The 15,100-nt window shown below is 33.6% G+C and overlaps 1 protein-coding gene across 1 annotated transcript; it reads right to left on the minus strand.

Annotated features, from left to right (window-relative positions):
* Positions 1–459: 459 nt before the first annotated feature.
* LOC115420224 (eukaryotic translation initiation factor 4E type 3) lies at positions 460–14,763 on the minus strand. Its single transcript, XM_030135494.1, has 7 exons — positions 14,392–14,763; positions 7,535–7,607; positions 5,868–5,962; positions 3,370–3,430; positions 3,215–3,281; positions 2,954–3,109; positions 460–1,217 (listed from the first exon to the last, which is right to left on the minus strand). The coding sequence occupies exons 1-7, from the start codon at positions 14,574–14,576 to the stop codon at positions 1,171–1,173; spliced, it is 684 nt and encodes a 227-aa protein (XP_029991354.1). The 5' UTR covers positions 14,577–14,763; the 3' UTR covers positions 460–1,170.
* Positions 14,764–15,100: the final 337 nt, after the last annotated feature.

Below are 15,100 nucleotides of genomic sequence, written 5' to 3' on the forward strand. Positions count from 1 at the left end.
AAAAAGTACAAATAAACAAAAAAAAAAAATTATCAGAAAATTGGAAACAAACAAAATAATCAGCAAAGTGAAAAAAGAACAACCAACACATTTCTAAAAAAACACAACAAATTAATCGATAAAATGAACAAAAGAAACAAAACAAAATTAACAAAAAAGAAAAAATAAACAGCAAAATTACCTGAAAATTTAACAAAAATGACCAAAATAATTAACAAAAAGAAAAAATAAACAAAAAAGGAAAAAAGGGCAAAAAAATAAAAAATAAAAAATAAAAAAAAACCAAAACAGTAAAATGAACAAAATAATCAACAAACTGAACAAAAATAATCCGTTTTGATTCAACATGTCAGATGCTTCTAATAGTTTGTACTGTTTCTTACCATGGGGTCAGAGGTCACACTAAATAGTACCTTTTACCTTTACAACACATTTAATTCTGTTTTTTGTGTTTTTTTAAAGGCTGTGCACATATTTCCTGTCATTATTTTCAAACTGCATAATCTGTGCAAAAAAACCTGTAAATATTTGGTTTATTACTGAGATGACGTTCTCCTGAACAGTCAGAATTATGGGATTTTTTTTTTTTTGCATTAGATCATTATTCAACACTGATTAAAGGACCTTTTGCAGGAAATATGTCATATTTAGCCTGAATTTAATTTTTTAAACCAACTAGAAATAAATGAGTGATAATTTCAACAGAATTAAAGGTGGAACAAGGCTTTAACACAGTTCTGTACAACGACTGGAAACGAACGAGAACACATACGAGGAGGCAAAAACCCCGGAATGAATCAAACACTTTCAACACTCGGATAAAAAAATAAAATAAAATGGCAGAAAAGTGCTTTGGCACCGAATAAGCCGACGTATGGGAAGAGTTCAAACAAAGTGGACAGCTGCTACCTCTATACCAGGAGGTCCGGGTGGAGAACCGGACCGGACCGGACCGGACTGGGACAGTGCAGTTCAGTATAAGAGGAAGTCAACACAGACTCACACCAGAAATGAACCAAGGCATCGAGTTATCTGAAGTTATAAAAATATACTCAGGACGTTTCCTTGTTCAACGCAAAGTAACATCCTTGACTAAAGGTTGCGGACGGCGCCTTCTCCGTCCAGGCAGGGGCAGAGTTCAGGTTTAGAAAATAAAAAGTGCAGCACCATCTAATGTCTTGAGCGTCCTCCCTCAAAGGCATGATGTTCCATGTGAGCTGAAAATGTCAGAGTGATTTATACGGTGAGAACAGAGGCTTCACTTAACACACAGGGCGACATTTAGACCTGGAGAACAGCATTCATACCACGAGCAAAAACGGAAGCAAAATGAAAAGACAAAGAAGAATAACAAACTACATCAACTCAATAATCAACAAAATTAACTAAATATTCAAATAAGAGAACAAAAAAACTAAAATTAAATGATCAGAAAATTAAAAGAAACAAAATAATCAACAAAATGAAAAAAAGAACAAAATTATCAAAAAAATTTAACATAAAACCATACAAAATAATCAACAAAATGAAAAAAAAAATCCACAGTTTGAACAAAAAACAAACAAAATATCAACAAATGAAAAAAAGAACAAAATTATCTAAAAATTGAACAAAAATGAACAATATAAATCAACAAATTAAAACTAAAAAAGAACAAAATTATCAAAAAATTGACCAAAAAACAAACAAAATAATCAACAAAAGGAAAAAAAAAAACAAAAAAAAACAACTAAATTATCCAAAAATTTAACAAAAAACAAAGTAATCAACAAAATGAAAAAACAAAAAAACAACAAAATTATCCAAAAATTTAACAAAAAACTAACAAAGTAATAAACAAATTGAAAAAACAAAGAAAAAAACAACAAAATTATCCAAAAATTTAACAAAAAACAAACAAAATAATCAACAATGAACCCCCCACAAAAAAAAACAAAAACAACAAAATTATTCAAAAAAAAAAACCCAAAAAACAAAAAAAGAACAAAATTATCTAAAAATTGAACAAAAAACAAAAACAAAATAATCAACAAATTAAAAAAAACAAAAAAGAACAAAATTATCCAAAACATTTAACATAAAACTATACAAAATAATCAACAAAATGAAAAAAAGATCCAAAAATGTAACAAAAAACCCCCACAAAATATCAACAAAAGAAAAAAAAGAACAAAATTATCTAAACATTGAACAAAAACGAACAATATAAATCAACAAATTCAAACTAAAAAAGAACAAAATTATCCAAAAATTGACCAAAAAACAAAAGAATCAACAAAATGAAAAAATAAAAACAAAAAACAACAAAATTATCCAAAAATTTAACAAAAAACAAACAAAGCAACCAACAAAATGAAAAAAACAACAAAATTATCCAAAAATTTAACAAAAAAAAACAAACAAAATAATCAACAATGAACCCCCCCACAAAAAACAAAAATAACAAAATCATCAAAAAAGGAAAAAAAAATTATCCAAAAATTGAACAAAAAAATAAAATAATCAACAAGTTAAAAAAAATAAACAAAAAAGAACAAAATTATCCCAAACTTGAACAAAAAACAAATAATCAACAAAATGAAAAAAATAAACAAAAAAAAGAATAAAATTATCCAAAAATTAAACAAAAACGAACAAATTAATCAAAAAAACCTCAAAGATTAATCCCCTACGTAAATGCAGTATATTCTACTCTGTAGACTCTATTGCTGCTAATTTCAATGTTACTGCTAATGAAACAAATCATTATTGGAAATATGAGCACATAAACCTGTATTATTAAAAACTATCATCTCCTTTATTCTCCTATTTTAGGTTTTATTCACTTTTCTTTTATTCGTTTCTGAGGAGGTTATATGTTTGTACGTTCATCGCTTCAAAACGTCTCTAATAAAAGCAATAAATGACATAAATCCAAGAGGAAATGCAGGAAAATAAGGACAATTATACTTACACTTATAAAAAACAGCTTTAAAAGTTATGTAAGGAAGGAGCTCATAGACTTTCCCCAAGATATTGGCTTCGTTAGCCAGAGACGCGTCTTTATTCCAGACTTGTACGACATCTTCCCGATCTCGAACGCTAACACTGACGCCGACGACCTCATCGTCTGGAGAAGAAAACACAAACGGAGGGGAAATAAAAATCTCCGCGACAGACGTGATTTATAGAAGAGGAAAATTAACAGAGGTAAAAATAATGACTAATAACTGACCTGAGGCACAGTAATCTGCAAACTGCTCTCCGATAGTAGCAAGTAACAACTCTTTCCAAACTGTCGCCTGAAACAGAAAAGACATGAAGCCGGTGAGTCATTCTGCGACGTTTTTTTTTATACGATGAAACTGAGTGAAGTTAGTGAACACATACTGTGCTTTCTTTGGGTATTTTCATCTTCCATACTCCTCCTTTTGCGTTGCTTTCTTCTTCCCTGTTGAAACAAAAGGATGAAGAGATGTGATTTTACCTCAAAATCCAAAACATGAGGTCATATTTAGTGAAATGTGCAGGATGTCATTTTTGTTGTTTGATAAATTAAATAATTAATGCACAGTGTGATAATACTTGAAAAAAAACACAAACATTAAATTCACTTTAAAGGGGTTATATTTAGCTAAACCCACTTTTATTATTAGTCTTTGGTTCATTTATTTGTGTATTTGGACCCGAATAGTTCATAAAGTTTGAATTTGAACCCTCCAGGTGCTGCAAAGCTATCTTACTATTTATTTTGGCAAAAATCAAGTGGATTTCTACAACCTGTTTTAATTCCTGCTTAATTTGTTACGTTTTATAACTAGTCACGTCACGACATTTGCACATTTTTGAATTTTTGAAGTGATTAACAAGAACGGTGGAGCTACTCATTACTGAGTCCTACTGAGAAAATTTTTTGTTCTGGTTTGGAGAGTTTTTTGTAATATTTTGAGCGATGGTCTTAAACTTTTGATCAGCTGATAAACAGCCTATTTCAGTTTACTTGTTGTTTTCAATAAATTATTTTTTCAAAGTGCTTTTTGTCTCACTCCCCCTTCTTGCTTTTGTATATTGTAGCTCTACTTAAAACCTCATTAAGATCCAAATGTGCAAAAGGTAAATTCTAGCTATTTTTCAACTGGTCTTAAGATTTTGATCAGGTCTGTATAAGGTCAAGACTTCCGACAAACATTTCTCTGAGTACGACATAATTGTTTCTCAGCAGCAGCGGTTGTAGTAAAAACTGAAAATATGTCCAAACTTTGAGCTGATTACCTAAAATGTTCAGTTGTTGGTTGAACGGGACAGAAAGCACAATCAACTAGAAGCACTCGGAGATCGCAGACCTCCGCCAAGGCTGATCAGTGGCCCCCCCTGTGGGCCCCCCCCCACGCCAAGGAGGTTATGTTTTTGCCAGGGTTTGTTTGTTTGTTTGTCTGTCCGTTAGTGTGCAACATAACTCAAAAAGTTATGGACAGATTTTGATGAAATTTTCAGGGTTTGTTGGAAATGGGCCCCCCCGTGGGCCCCCCCACCCCCGATCACCACCAAAATTTAATCATTTCTTCCTTATCCCATTTCCAACAAACCCTGAAAATTTCATCCAAATCTGTCCATAACTTTTTGAGTTATGTTGCACACTAATGGACAGACAAACAGACAGACAAACAAACAAACAAACCCTGGCAAAAACATAACCTCCTTGGCGGAGGTAATAACCTGGAGGGGGCGGGGCCTGAAGTGGCTCATGTGCATTTAAAGGGCTAGCGCTTGAAACCTCCTTTCTGGTGTCATTACTCAGAAATAGGGTTGAAGATGGACCTGTGGAGTTGAATTAATGAAGAATTCAGACCCAAGCAGAGCATTTACAGTTTATGTAGACCATAGGGAAATGTTTGAAAATACATAATTCCATTTAAAAAAGCAAAAATATAACTCCTTTAAGCACCAACAAGCAACATAACTGACTGAAACAGACTAGAACCCAACCAATAGGAGATTTCTGGTGCCAATGCCGGCTAAAAAAAGCCGATATCCAATATATTGGCTGACATATGAAATAAGATTATGCTGGGGAGAGCAGACTTTTGGGAAAAGATGTGTCTATATTTCATAAGTAGTGACATAAAAATTGTTTGGTAAATCGTTCTTTAAAGGAGTGATATTTTGCTTTTTTAAATAGAATTATGCATTTTAAACATTTCCCTGTGGGCTACATAAATTGTAAATGCTGTAAATGCTTGGGTCTGAATTCTTCATTAATTCAACTCCACAGGTCCATCTTCAACCCTATTTCTGAGTAATGACACCAGAAAGGAGGTTTTGAGCGCTAGCCCTTTAAATGCAAATGAGCCACTTCAGGCCCCACCCCCTCCAAGTTGTTGGCTGTGCTGTTCTGCCAAAAACAATCATACAAACAAAAAAAAAAAACAACTCCGGCACTTAAAGGGTTAACAAGCTGTCACAATGAAAAACAGAAAAAAACAAACAAACAAACAACAGAAACACACTTGAATATTAATTGATTATGTTGATATTTTAATGATTATTTATCTAAATTATCTTAAATTTGATTGTTTGAATGATTTGATTGGTTTTCCCCTGTAAGTCGCTTTGGAAAAAAGCATCTGCCAAATGCATAAACATAAACAAACATAAATTGCACTGAAGTACCATGGGCTAACAGGTACAATATCAGTTCTATAGAGACACTGATAAACATAATGATAATGTCAGATCATTACTTCTTATTTAAACTGGTTTTAATCTAATCTTTATGGTCCCAACATGATAAAAGAGTGAAATATTTCAGAATGTAGGTAAAACTATTATCATGATAAAGACATTCAGACATTCCAGATGCTGTAAAAGTAAAGTGACCCCAGGTTTACCAGAGCGGCCTCCGTTCTCCCCTCATTAAGTGATAGCTACACCTCAAAGGCAGGGCCGTCACCGGAGGGATGTTGTTATATACGCTCCAGAACATCTGCACAAGAAAAAGAAACACCAGCGTACAAGGAAAGTCACAACATGTTTGAGTTTGTTCCTCTGTCTTAAAGCTGAAAAATAGAACCAATGTTCCTGTATGTCAGCGTCATGTTCTATCAACGAACAATACCAAGTTGAATTTGGGAGGTTGTCCAGTTCTGTTCTATGTCAGAGTCCTGTGGTCTGAAAGCAGGAGATCAACCTAACAATAGAAGTGGGTGGTACTTTCACCGGAGGAGAACTCAACTAATTCAATCAAAGTCCAAATATGACCTCTATCAGTGATCAGTAGGAACTATACTGATATCTGTAACATTTACATGTTATAAACCATTAAAATATAGACGATTATAAGTAAAGGCACTTTTTCAATATTAAAAAAATTAGTCAAAAATTCAAAAATCTAAATTTCTCAAAACTGTGAACAAACTTTGTAGACAGTAGTGGCTTTTCCATTGGACATCTGCGCAAAACTTTACCGATATTTACTAAATGTTGACGAAAGTAGGTAAGGTCGGTTTCTCCATTAAATTACAAATGAGACGATTTGTTTATTATCGTGAGATGACACGAGAAGTCATTCCATAAACATGGCAACAGATGTAAATATCACGTTAATTTACAGATATATTCATCATTATTATTATTATATATTACCCCTTTATCTCGTACTAAATTTAAAAAATATTCAGTTTCCTGGTGTGTCCACACATACTGCACCATGTTTCTTTTAAAACTCTTCTTTGCTTGTAACATCCATCAACATGTTCTTTTTTTTTTATTTATCTAACTTTAGTTGCAAAAAAAGATCTTTCTATTGCAGTTTTGTGTGATATACTAATTGCGCTTCACCTGAAAAACCACCTCTTGCCAGCATAAAAAATTTTAATCGGAAAATGAGAGTTTTGGTGAAATTGTCATTTTAACATTAAGCTAATTTTTATGCACAAATTATATTCACGCAATTTGAGGGTCAGTGAAAAAGCTTAGAGGATGAAATCAATATTTCTCAAGGTAAATGAGAAATATCGCAATATTATCGTTATTGTACACCCATATCGCAAGTTTTACCAATATCGTGCAGCCCTAAGTTCCACCAATTACAACAAATTTTTGTTTTTCCATTAGGTAAATTTCTATGTGCAAGTTATATTTGCGGAATGGAAAAGCGACTACTGTCTCAAGGAAGCTACTTATAAAATTTGAGATGAATCAGACCAGTAGTTTCAGTGAAGAAGATTGCTGAAATCTAGACATTGGTGGTCAAAGGTCAAAGGTCATGGACACAAATGAAAGTCCATATATGACTTTGTATCAATGCTTAACAGTAACTATACTGATATGTGTAATCATTTCCATGTGATAAACCATCAAAATATGATCTATTATAAGTGAAGACACATTTTCACTATTTCAGAATTTCTTAAAAAAAAAAAAATCAAAATTTCGCAAAAAAAAAAAAAAAAAAAAAAAAAAGCCTTGTTCAGGTTTTGCCTCTCCACCTACATGTCCACAGTTCATGGTTAGAACTGTGTGATCTCCTCAGCAGTCTGGATCTGCTGTGACTCACCTGAACAGTCTGCACCGTGTAGATCTTCTTCAGATTGGATTCACATTCTGCCGCCGTCGTTCCTGGTAACGACCTGGAAGAACGAGACGAAACTGCTTCAGCTCATGAAAAAAACCCCACAGGAGTTTGTCGGGGCCTGTTGTGGCGAGTGCCGGCAGACGTGGAGCTCCTTCTAAGGCAGTCTGAAGAAAAATGAAGCTAATTCATCTAAACTATGCTTATGAAGTTTATGTTCAGTGACCCAGTTCTACTTCTGTGGCAGTTCCTCTATTTAAGCATTCTTAAGTGATTTATCACCATTTATTTTAATATTATCCACTGTATTTTGCATTTTTTTCAGTGAACACTATGTATTTTCCTGTATTAAATTTACTGATTATATAGATGTTCATAAAAGCTCCGGTTAAAGTTGAGGGTTATTATATTAGAAACTCAGAAAACAGGAAAAAGTGACTTTTTCAGCAAAGATATCAACTGAACATAAAAACAATGTGTCCATCCACTGTCACTGATCCAACTCCATGGGTTTTACTGGTGAATCAATGTTGTCGAAGATGATGTTTTGACGAATATAAAACAAGTGTCTTCAACCTTATTTTGTTCTTTTTTTCATTCATTTTGTTCATTTCTATCCATTGTATTTATATTTTGTTCAGTTTGTTGCTTATTTAATAATTTTTTCTTCAATTTTGTTCTACTTGTATTTTATTTTGTTCATGTTACTTATTATTTTGTTGATCTATTACTTATTTTTGTTAATTCTATTGATCACTTTGGCTGTTTTTGTTCATTTTGTTGCTTATTTTATTCTTTTTTTTTTTTTTTTTTTTACATTATTTTAGCTCATTTCTTTACTTAATTTGTCATTTTATTTATCATTTTGTACATTTGTATTTATTGTTTAATATACATATATAAACCCAGTGTGTCCATCCACTCAATCAGTTCAGTTTGTTGCCTATTTAATTATTTTTTTCTTCAGTTTTGTTCAACCTGTAGCTTATTTTGTTCATGTTATTTATTATTTTCTTGATCTATTGCTCATTTTTCTTGATTGATCACTTTGGCTGTTTTTGTTCATTTTGTTGCTTATTTTATTCTATTTTTTTTTTTTTTTTTTTTTTTACATTATTTTAGTTCATTTCTTTGGTTATTTTGTCATGTTATTTCTGATCTTGTACATTTTTTATTCATTTTATTATGTAATATACATATATAAACCCAGTGTGTCCATCCACTGTCACTGATCCAACTCCATGGGTTTTACTGGTGAATCAATGTTGTCGAAGATGATGATGATTCCACAAATATAAAACAAGTGTCTTCAACCTTATTTTGTGCTTTTTTCATTCATTTTGTTCATTTCTATCCATTGTATTTATATTTTGTTCAGTTTGTTGCTTATTTAATTATTTTTTCTTCAATTTTGTTCTACTTGTATCTTATTTTGTTCATGTTACTTATTATTTTGTTGATCTATTACTTATTTTTGTTAATCCTATTGATCACTTTGGCTGTTTTTTTTCATTTTGTTGCTTATTTTATTCTTTTTTTTTTTTTTAAACATAATTTTAGCTCATTTCTTTACTTAATTTGTCATTTTATTTATCATTTTGTACATTTGTATTTATTATTTAATATACATATATAAACCCAGTGTATCCATCCACTCAATCAGTTCAGTGTGTTGCCTATTTAATTATTTTTTTCTTCAATTTTGTTCAACTTGTAGCTTATTTTGTTAATGTTATTTATTATTTATTATTGTCATCAGTTGGTTGTCTGTCCAAAAATTTTGCCACGCACTGATCAGTCAGGCTGAGGGTTTTCAAGTGCACGCACGTTATGTTTTTAATGGTTGAAAGACTACATATAGACGCTTAAAAAAGTCTACAGTGAGCCCCTCTGTTGCATCATCAGCCTTTACAGTTATAGAATCACAAAAATCCACAGCTTTAACGTCTACTTTTCTGGGTTTAGGTTTATCTAATTGTAGAAAGATATACTGTTAATTATGGGGTTTTTTGTCTTAATTATGTTAGGTTAAGTTTGCATACAGCTTTTCATGTTCATCAGATTATGACGCATCTGGATGTTCAGAGGCTCTGTAGTTACCGTGGAAACACCGTCATCTTCTACAGCATTGATTCACCAGTAAAACCCATGGAGTTGGATCAATGACAGTGGATGGAACACACTTGTTTTCAACATTCAGTTAGCAATATCTTTGCTGAAAAAGTCACTTTTTCTTCAGTTTTCTCTGTTTTGATATATTTCACTTTGAATGTACTCTGAGTTTTCATGAACATCTGTATGATCTGTGAATTAAATCTACACTACAAACAAAAAGTTAAGGATATTTTTAATTTTTGGCCTCTATTTTTCAGTTAGGATTCTTGCACACACAGCGTTTTTTACTTATTTGTGTGTGAATTGAAACACATTTTTTTATTGACCAGACATAGTTGTATTTACAAAAGGCAAAAATGACTAAAAAAAAAGACAAACAAAACATTAAATATCCTTAACTTTTTGTTTGTAGTGTAAGAAAATACATGATTTACACCAAAAAAATGCCAAACATGCAGCTGTTTGGCAATATTATCGTTATCGCAATGTAGAATATTGTAATTACGGTAATACTGCGATATTGCATACAGAGCAGCTCTACACTAGGGTTGTGTATTGGCAAGAATCTGGCGATACGATACAAATCACAATACTCGGATCACGATACAATATATCACAATATATCATGATACTGTTAAAAAGGCAATATTTTGTTTGTTTCTTTTTTTTTAAATGATTATTTCCTGGCAGAACTGAATTACACCAGAAATATACACAAATACTAAACACATTTTTATTTGATCACAACAGGATCTAACTAGGGATGCACCGATACCGATACGAGTATCGGCATTGGCTCCGATACTCAGTGTGTGTACTCGTACTTGTAAAAGACATCCGATACAACTGCACCGATACCACTTACGGCCTTGTGACATTCACAGTTCAGTGCAGCAGGTACGCGGCGGTGGAATAATGTGTGTGGAGTGTGAAGAGTGTGGAGATTTTTCAAAATAAATGACGGTGATAAAAGTAACGCTGACTGCAAGTAACGTTAAAGACACAGATACGGACGCAGCATTCTGTCCGTCCTCTGCGTACATTCCATACGTTTACCAGGTGCTAGCGGATGCGTAAACAGAATGAGAATACCAGCGGGAGTACGGAGCGGTGCGGACCGCCGCCAACAGAAGTGAAAACGAAACTGATCACTCATTTCTCTTTTCTCTTCCTGCTGAAGCTAAGCTGTTAAACCTTACCAGTGAAAACGCTGCAATATTAGTATCACATTAGTGTTACCTCTGTCGTCTCCATGTTTGTTATTACTGACTTCCTTCTTCTCAAAAAACTTTACTCTTCTTTGTGGTATTTGTCCAGTATGGTTAATTCAGAGCGGCGCCCCCTGGTGGATTAATCGAGAAACGCTCATTCCAACACATTAAATGTCAGTAGCAGCACTTTGTTCCAGTCAGACTAATGACAACGACAGTAAAGCACATTTACAAAAGGAACTAACAACTGGAATGTGATCATTAAGTACTCGTATCGGTACTCGGTATCTGCAAGTACTCAAATGTAAGTACTTGTACTCGTACTCAGTCTGGAAAAAAGTGGTATTGGTGCATCCCTAGATCTAATATTTTATGACAAAATGTTCCTGTGTTAAAACTTAAATTCTGTTTTACAGACATTACAGTTTAAGATCCTGTTCAAATGTTCATATTCTATTAGTTCCGAACTAACATCAGAACATTATTTTTGTGCAATCCCAACAAAGGAACTAACATCTGCCTCTCAGACAGTACAAAGTGCTTTTAGGATGCTTCAAATAACCATTATTTAATAAAACAGTGTTAAATAATATTAACCCTTTCATGCATGAATGATAAGAGCCTTAATCCAAATTTTTTCTCCTGAGTGTTTTTATTCCTCTAAGTATTAAAAAATAATGCAATTGAAAAAATGTTTACGAACCTATTTTTCATAAAGTTGCAAAAATGTCCACTCAGCTGGACACCATGCATTTAATTTTTGAAGCAAAGAAACATATTTACTGATATACTGTGTGAAAACTGAACTAAAAACATTTTTAATGCAGCTAATTTGATGTTGTTTGACATTTTAACATACTCTAATACTTCATGGAGATAATATGCAAAAACACAAACAAAAAACCCCTGTTAATTACAGTCTACTAATAATAACAACAAGCAACTGATTTTCACTCAAACATGTTAGTGCAGATCAGGTTTATCTAGAACAGCAAAGTTACAGTAAATGTATGAATTGCAGTGTATGGGATGATGCATGAGCGCCCAATGTGTTGGCTGATATGGAACTAAAACAACAAAATTCATGAATATAGAAGAGAACAGCTGGAGAATAACTGTCCACTGTAGTGACCAGTATGCGTGAAAGGGTTAAATAAGATATAAACAATAAAGAAAAACAAAAATGAACCTCTACCATATCTGCATTGGAATAAATGCCTAAAAATATCGATACAGTATCGTGAAATGAAATATCGTGATATATTGCAGAACTGGTATTTTCTAACGCTCCTACTCTACACCCATGCTTTCCACCATCCTGGTCATTCTTTAAACTCCTAAATCAGGGGTGTCAAACTCATTTCAGTTCAGGGGCCACATACAGACTAATATGGTATAAAGTGGGCCGGAGCAGTAAAATAATATAAATAATAGGATAAGAACTGATAAATAATGTGGACACCAAAGTTTTCTCTATGTTTTTGAGTCAAAAAAGTTCCAATTCCATCATGAAAATGTTTACATCTACAAACTGTATTGAACATAACATGAACAAATATGAACCCGAAAATTCTTAAGAAAAATAAGTGCAATTTTAGCAATATTACACTTTAGTTTATCATTTATACATGTGCATCATAACTTACAGATCACAGTGGATCTACAAATGCACAAAAACATGTAGCAACAGGTAGAATATTGGTAAAATTCCATATAGTTCTCTAAAGACATTTCAGGTTATTGAAATTTTTTTTTGTAAAAGGCTAGTCTGTAAATGTAAACATTTTTGTGTAATTTTACCTTTTTTTTACACTAAAACAAAGAGAGACATTTGTGGTTTTCTGTATTTATAGGTTATTTTGATATTGTTTTACTGGTCTGACCCATTTTACAGGGTGGGGAAGCAAAATTTACAATGAACATTTAGTTGTTTTTTCTCAGCAGGCACTACATCAATTGTTTTGAAACCAAACATATATTGATGTCATAATCATACCTAACACTATTATCCATACCTTTTCAGAAACTTTTGCCCATATGAGTAATCAGGAAAGCAAACGTCAAAGAGTGTGTGATTTGCTGAATGCACTCGTATTGTTGATTATTTTATGTTTTTTTGTTAAATTTTTGTACAATTTTGTTGTTGGTTTTTTTTTGTTTTTCCATTTTGTTGATTACTTTGTTAATTTTTTGTTAAATTTTTGGATAATTTAGTTCTTTTTTTGTTTTTATTTTTTCATTTTGTTGATGATTTTGTTCATTTTATGGTCAATTTTTGGATAATTTTGTTCTTTTCTAGTTTTAATTTGTTGATTTATATTGTTCGTTTTTGTTCAATTTTGAGATTTTCAATTTTTTGATCTTTTTTTTCCATTTTGTTGATTATTTTGTATGGTTTTACAGGGTGGGGAAGCAAAATTTACAATGAACATTTAGTTGTTTTTTCTCAGCAGGCACTACGTCAGTTGTTTTGAAACCAAACATATACTGATGTCATAATCATACCTAACACTATTATCCATACCTTTTCAGAAACTTTTGCCCATATGAGTAATCAGGAAAGCAAACGTCAAAGAGTGTGTGATTTGCTGAATGCACTCGTCACACCAAAGGAGATTTCAAAAATAGTTGGAGTGTCCATAAAGACTGTTTATAATGGAAAGAAGAGAATGACTATGAGCAAAACTATTACGAGAAAGTCTGGAAGATACTATTAAAGAAGAATGGGAGAAGTTGTCACCTGAATATTTGAGGAACACTTGCGCACGTTTCAGGAAGCGTGTGAAGGCAGTTATTGAGAAAGAAGGAGGACACATAGAATAAAAACATTTTCTATTATGTCAGTTTTCTTGTGGCAAATAAATTCTCATGACTTTCAATAAACTAAGTGGTCATACACTGTCTTTCAATCCCTGCCTCAAAATATTGTACATTTTGCTTCCCCACCCTGTATATTGAATTGACCTAAAATGATTTTAACACCATTGACTGTTAATGTACTTTTTGCATTTCATAAATTCATCCCACGGGCCAAACTGGACCCTTTGGAGGACCGGTTTTGGCCCCCGGGCCGCATGTTTGGCACCTGTGTCCTAAATCCTCTCTGAACCTGTTGCTCATCCATTTCCAGGCCTTCCAGTGCCTTTCTTAGTTTCCATCCTGTGCTTCTTTTGAAACTAAAGCCTGCAGCTTCTATGTGACTGAGCTAGTTTCTCTCCAGTGCTGCCTTCTTTTCCAGTCCAACCCCTGCTGGGTCCCAGTGTTTGGATAGCATGTTTGATCTGTGGGTAAACACGTCCACTGTGCGTCCTGGGTGGAAAAGGGCCAGATAAAACCGGGCCAAGGGGAAACTAAACTCAACTTTTCCGTGGTGTCAGGAGGAAAGAGTGGCTTCCCCCGCTGCATTTAGCTCCTGGAGGCCTGCGGAAAAGCCGTGGCCTTCGGAGACATCCACCCCCCTCCCCATCATCACCGATAGAACCCTGCGTAAAAGTGTCGGGGACGCGCGTTGGTTACCTGTCCAACCAAAACGTCCAGGGTGAGTGCAGAGGCAGCGTCGAGCCCTCGTCTTCTCGGTGTTTCTTTGTGATATTCTCCAACTCTTTCTCGTCGATGTCAATGTTGTTTTCAGAGGAAACTGTCTGTCCGCTCAGCGCGCCTCTGTCCATCTGCACGTCTGTCTGACCCGCAGGAAACGCCATGTCCGCAGCCGCAAAGACGCGCAAAAGCCCCGAGTGCGTCCGAGTCCTGTGGGTGATCCTCCTTAATAAAAACACCCGGTTTGGCTTTATCTCAGATTCAGAAACACACACTACCGCTTTTCCGCCTACTGAGGGATGACGTGTTTGCGTCACCGGGCAGAAACGACGCAGTTGGTCCAGAGCAAAGAGCGGAGAAAAGAGAAGAGGTGTCACTCTGATGTGAAAATGAAAACCAGGGGTCAGGAGCCAAAACTGGACCTCCACAGGGAAATACAGATTAACCCTTTGTTTTTGTTTTTTTTCTTATTTTCTTATTTATTTTTTTTAAATGATCTTTTTATCGAACATTATAAAATACATTCCACATACAGCTGGTACATAATGGCTGAGTTTTGTTTTTTTTTTCCATCTCTTTCCACTCTCCTCCAAATGTAATACCTTTAAATTAAACATGACAATCAAAAAATAGAAAATATAGAAAAAAAAAAAAAAAAAGAGAGAGAGATAAAGACATCCTCATTCTT

The sequence above is a fragment of the Sphaeramia orbicularis genome, chromosome 5 (genome assembly GCF_902148855.1).
Source record: "Sphaeramia orbicularis chromosome 5, fSphaOr1.1, whole genome shotgun sequence".
NCBI classification, from domain to species: domain Eukaryota; kingdom Metazoa; phylum Chordata; class Actinopteri; order Kurtiformes; family Apogonidae; genus Sphaeramia; species Sphaeramia orbicularis.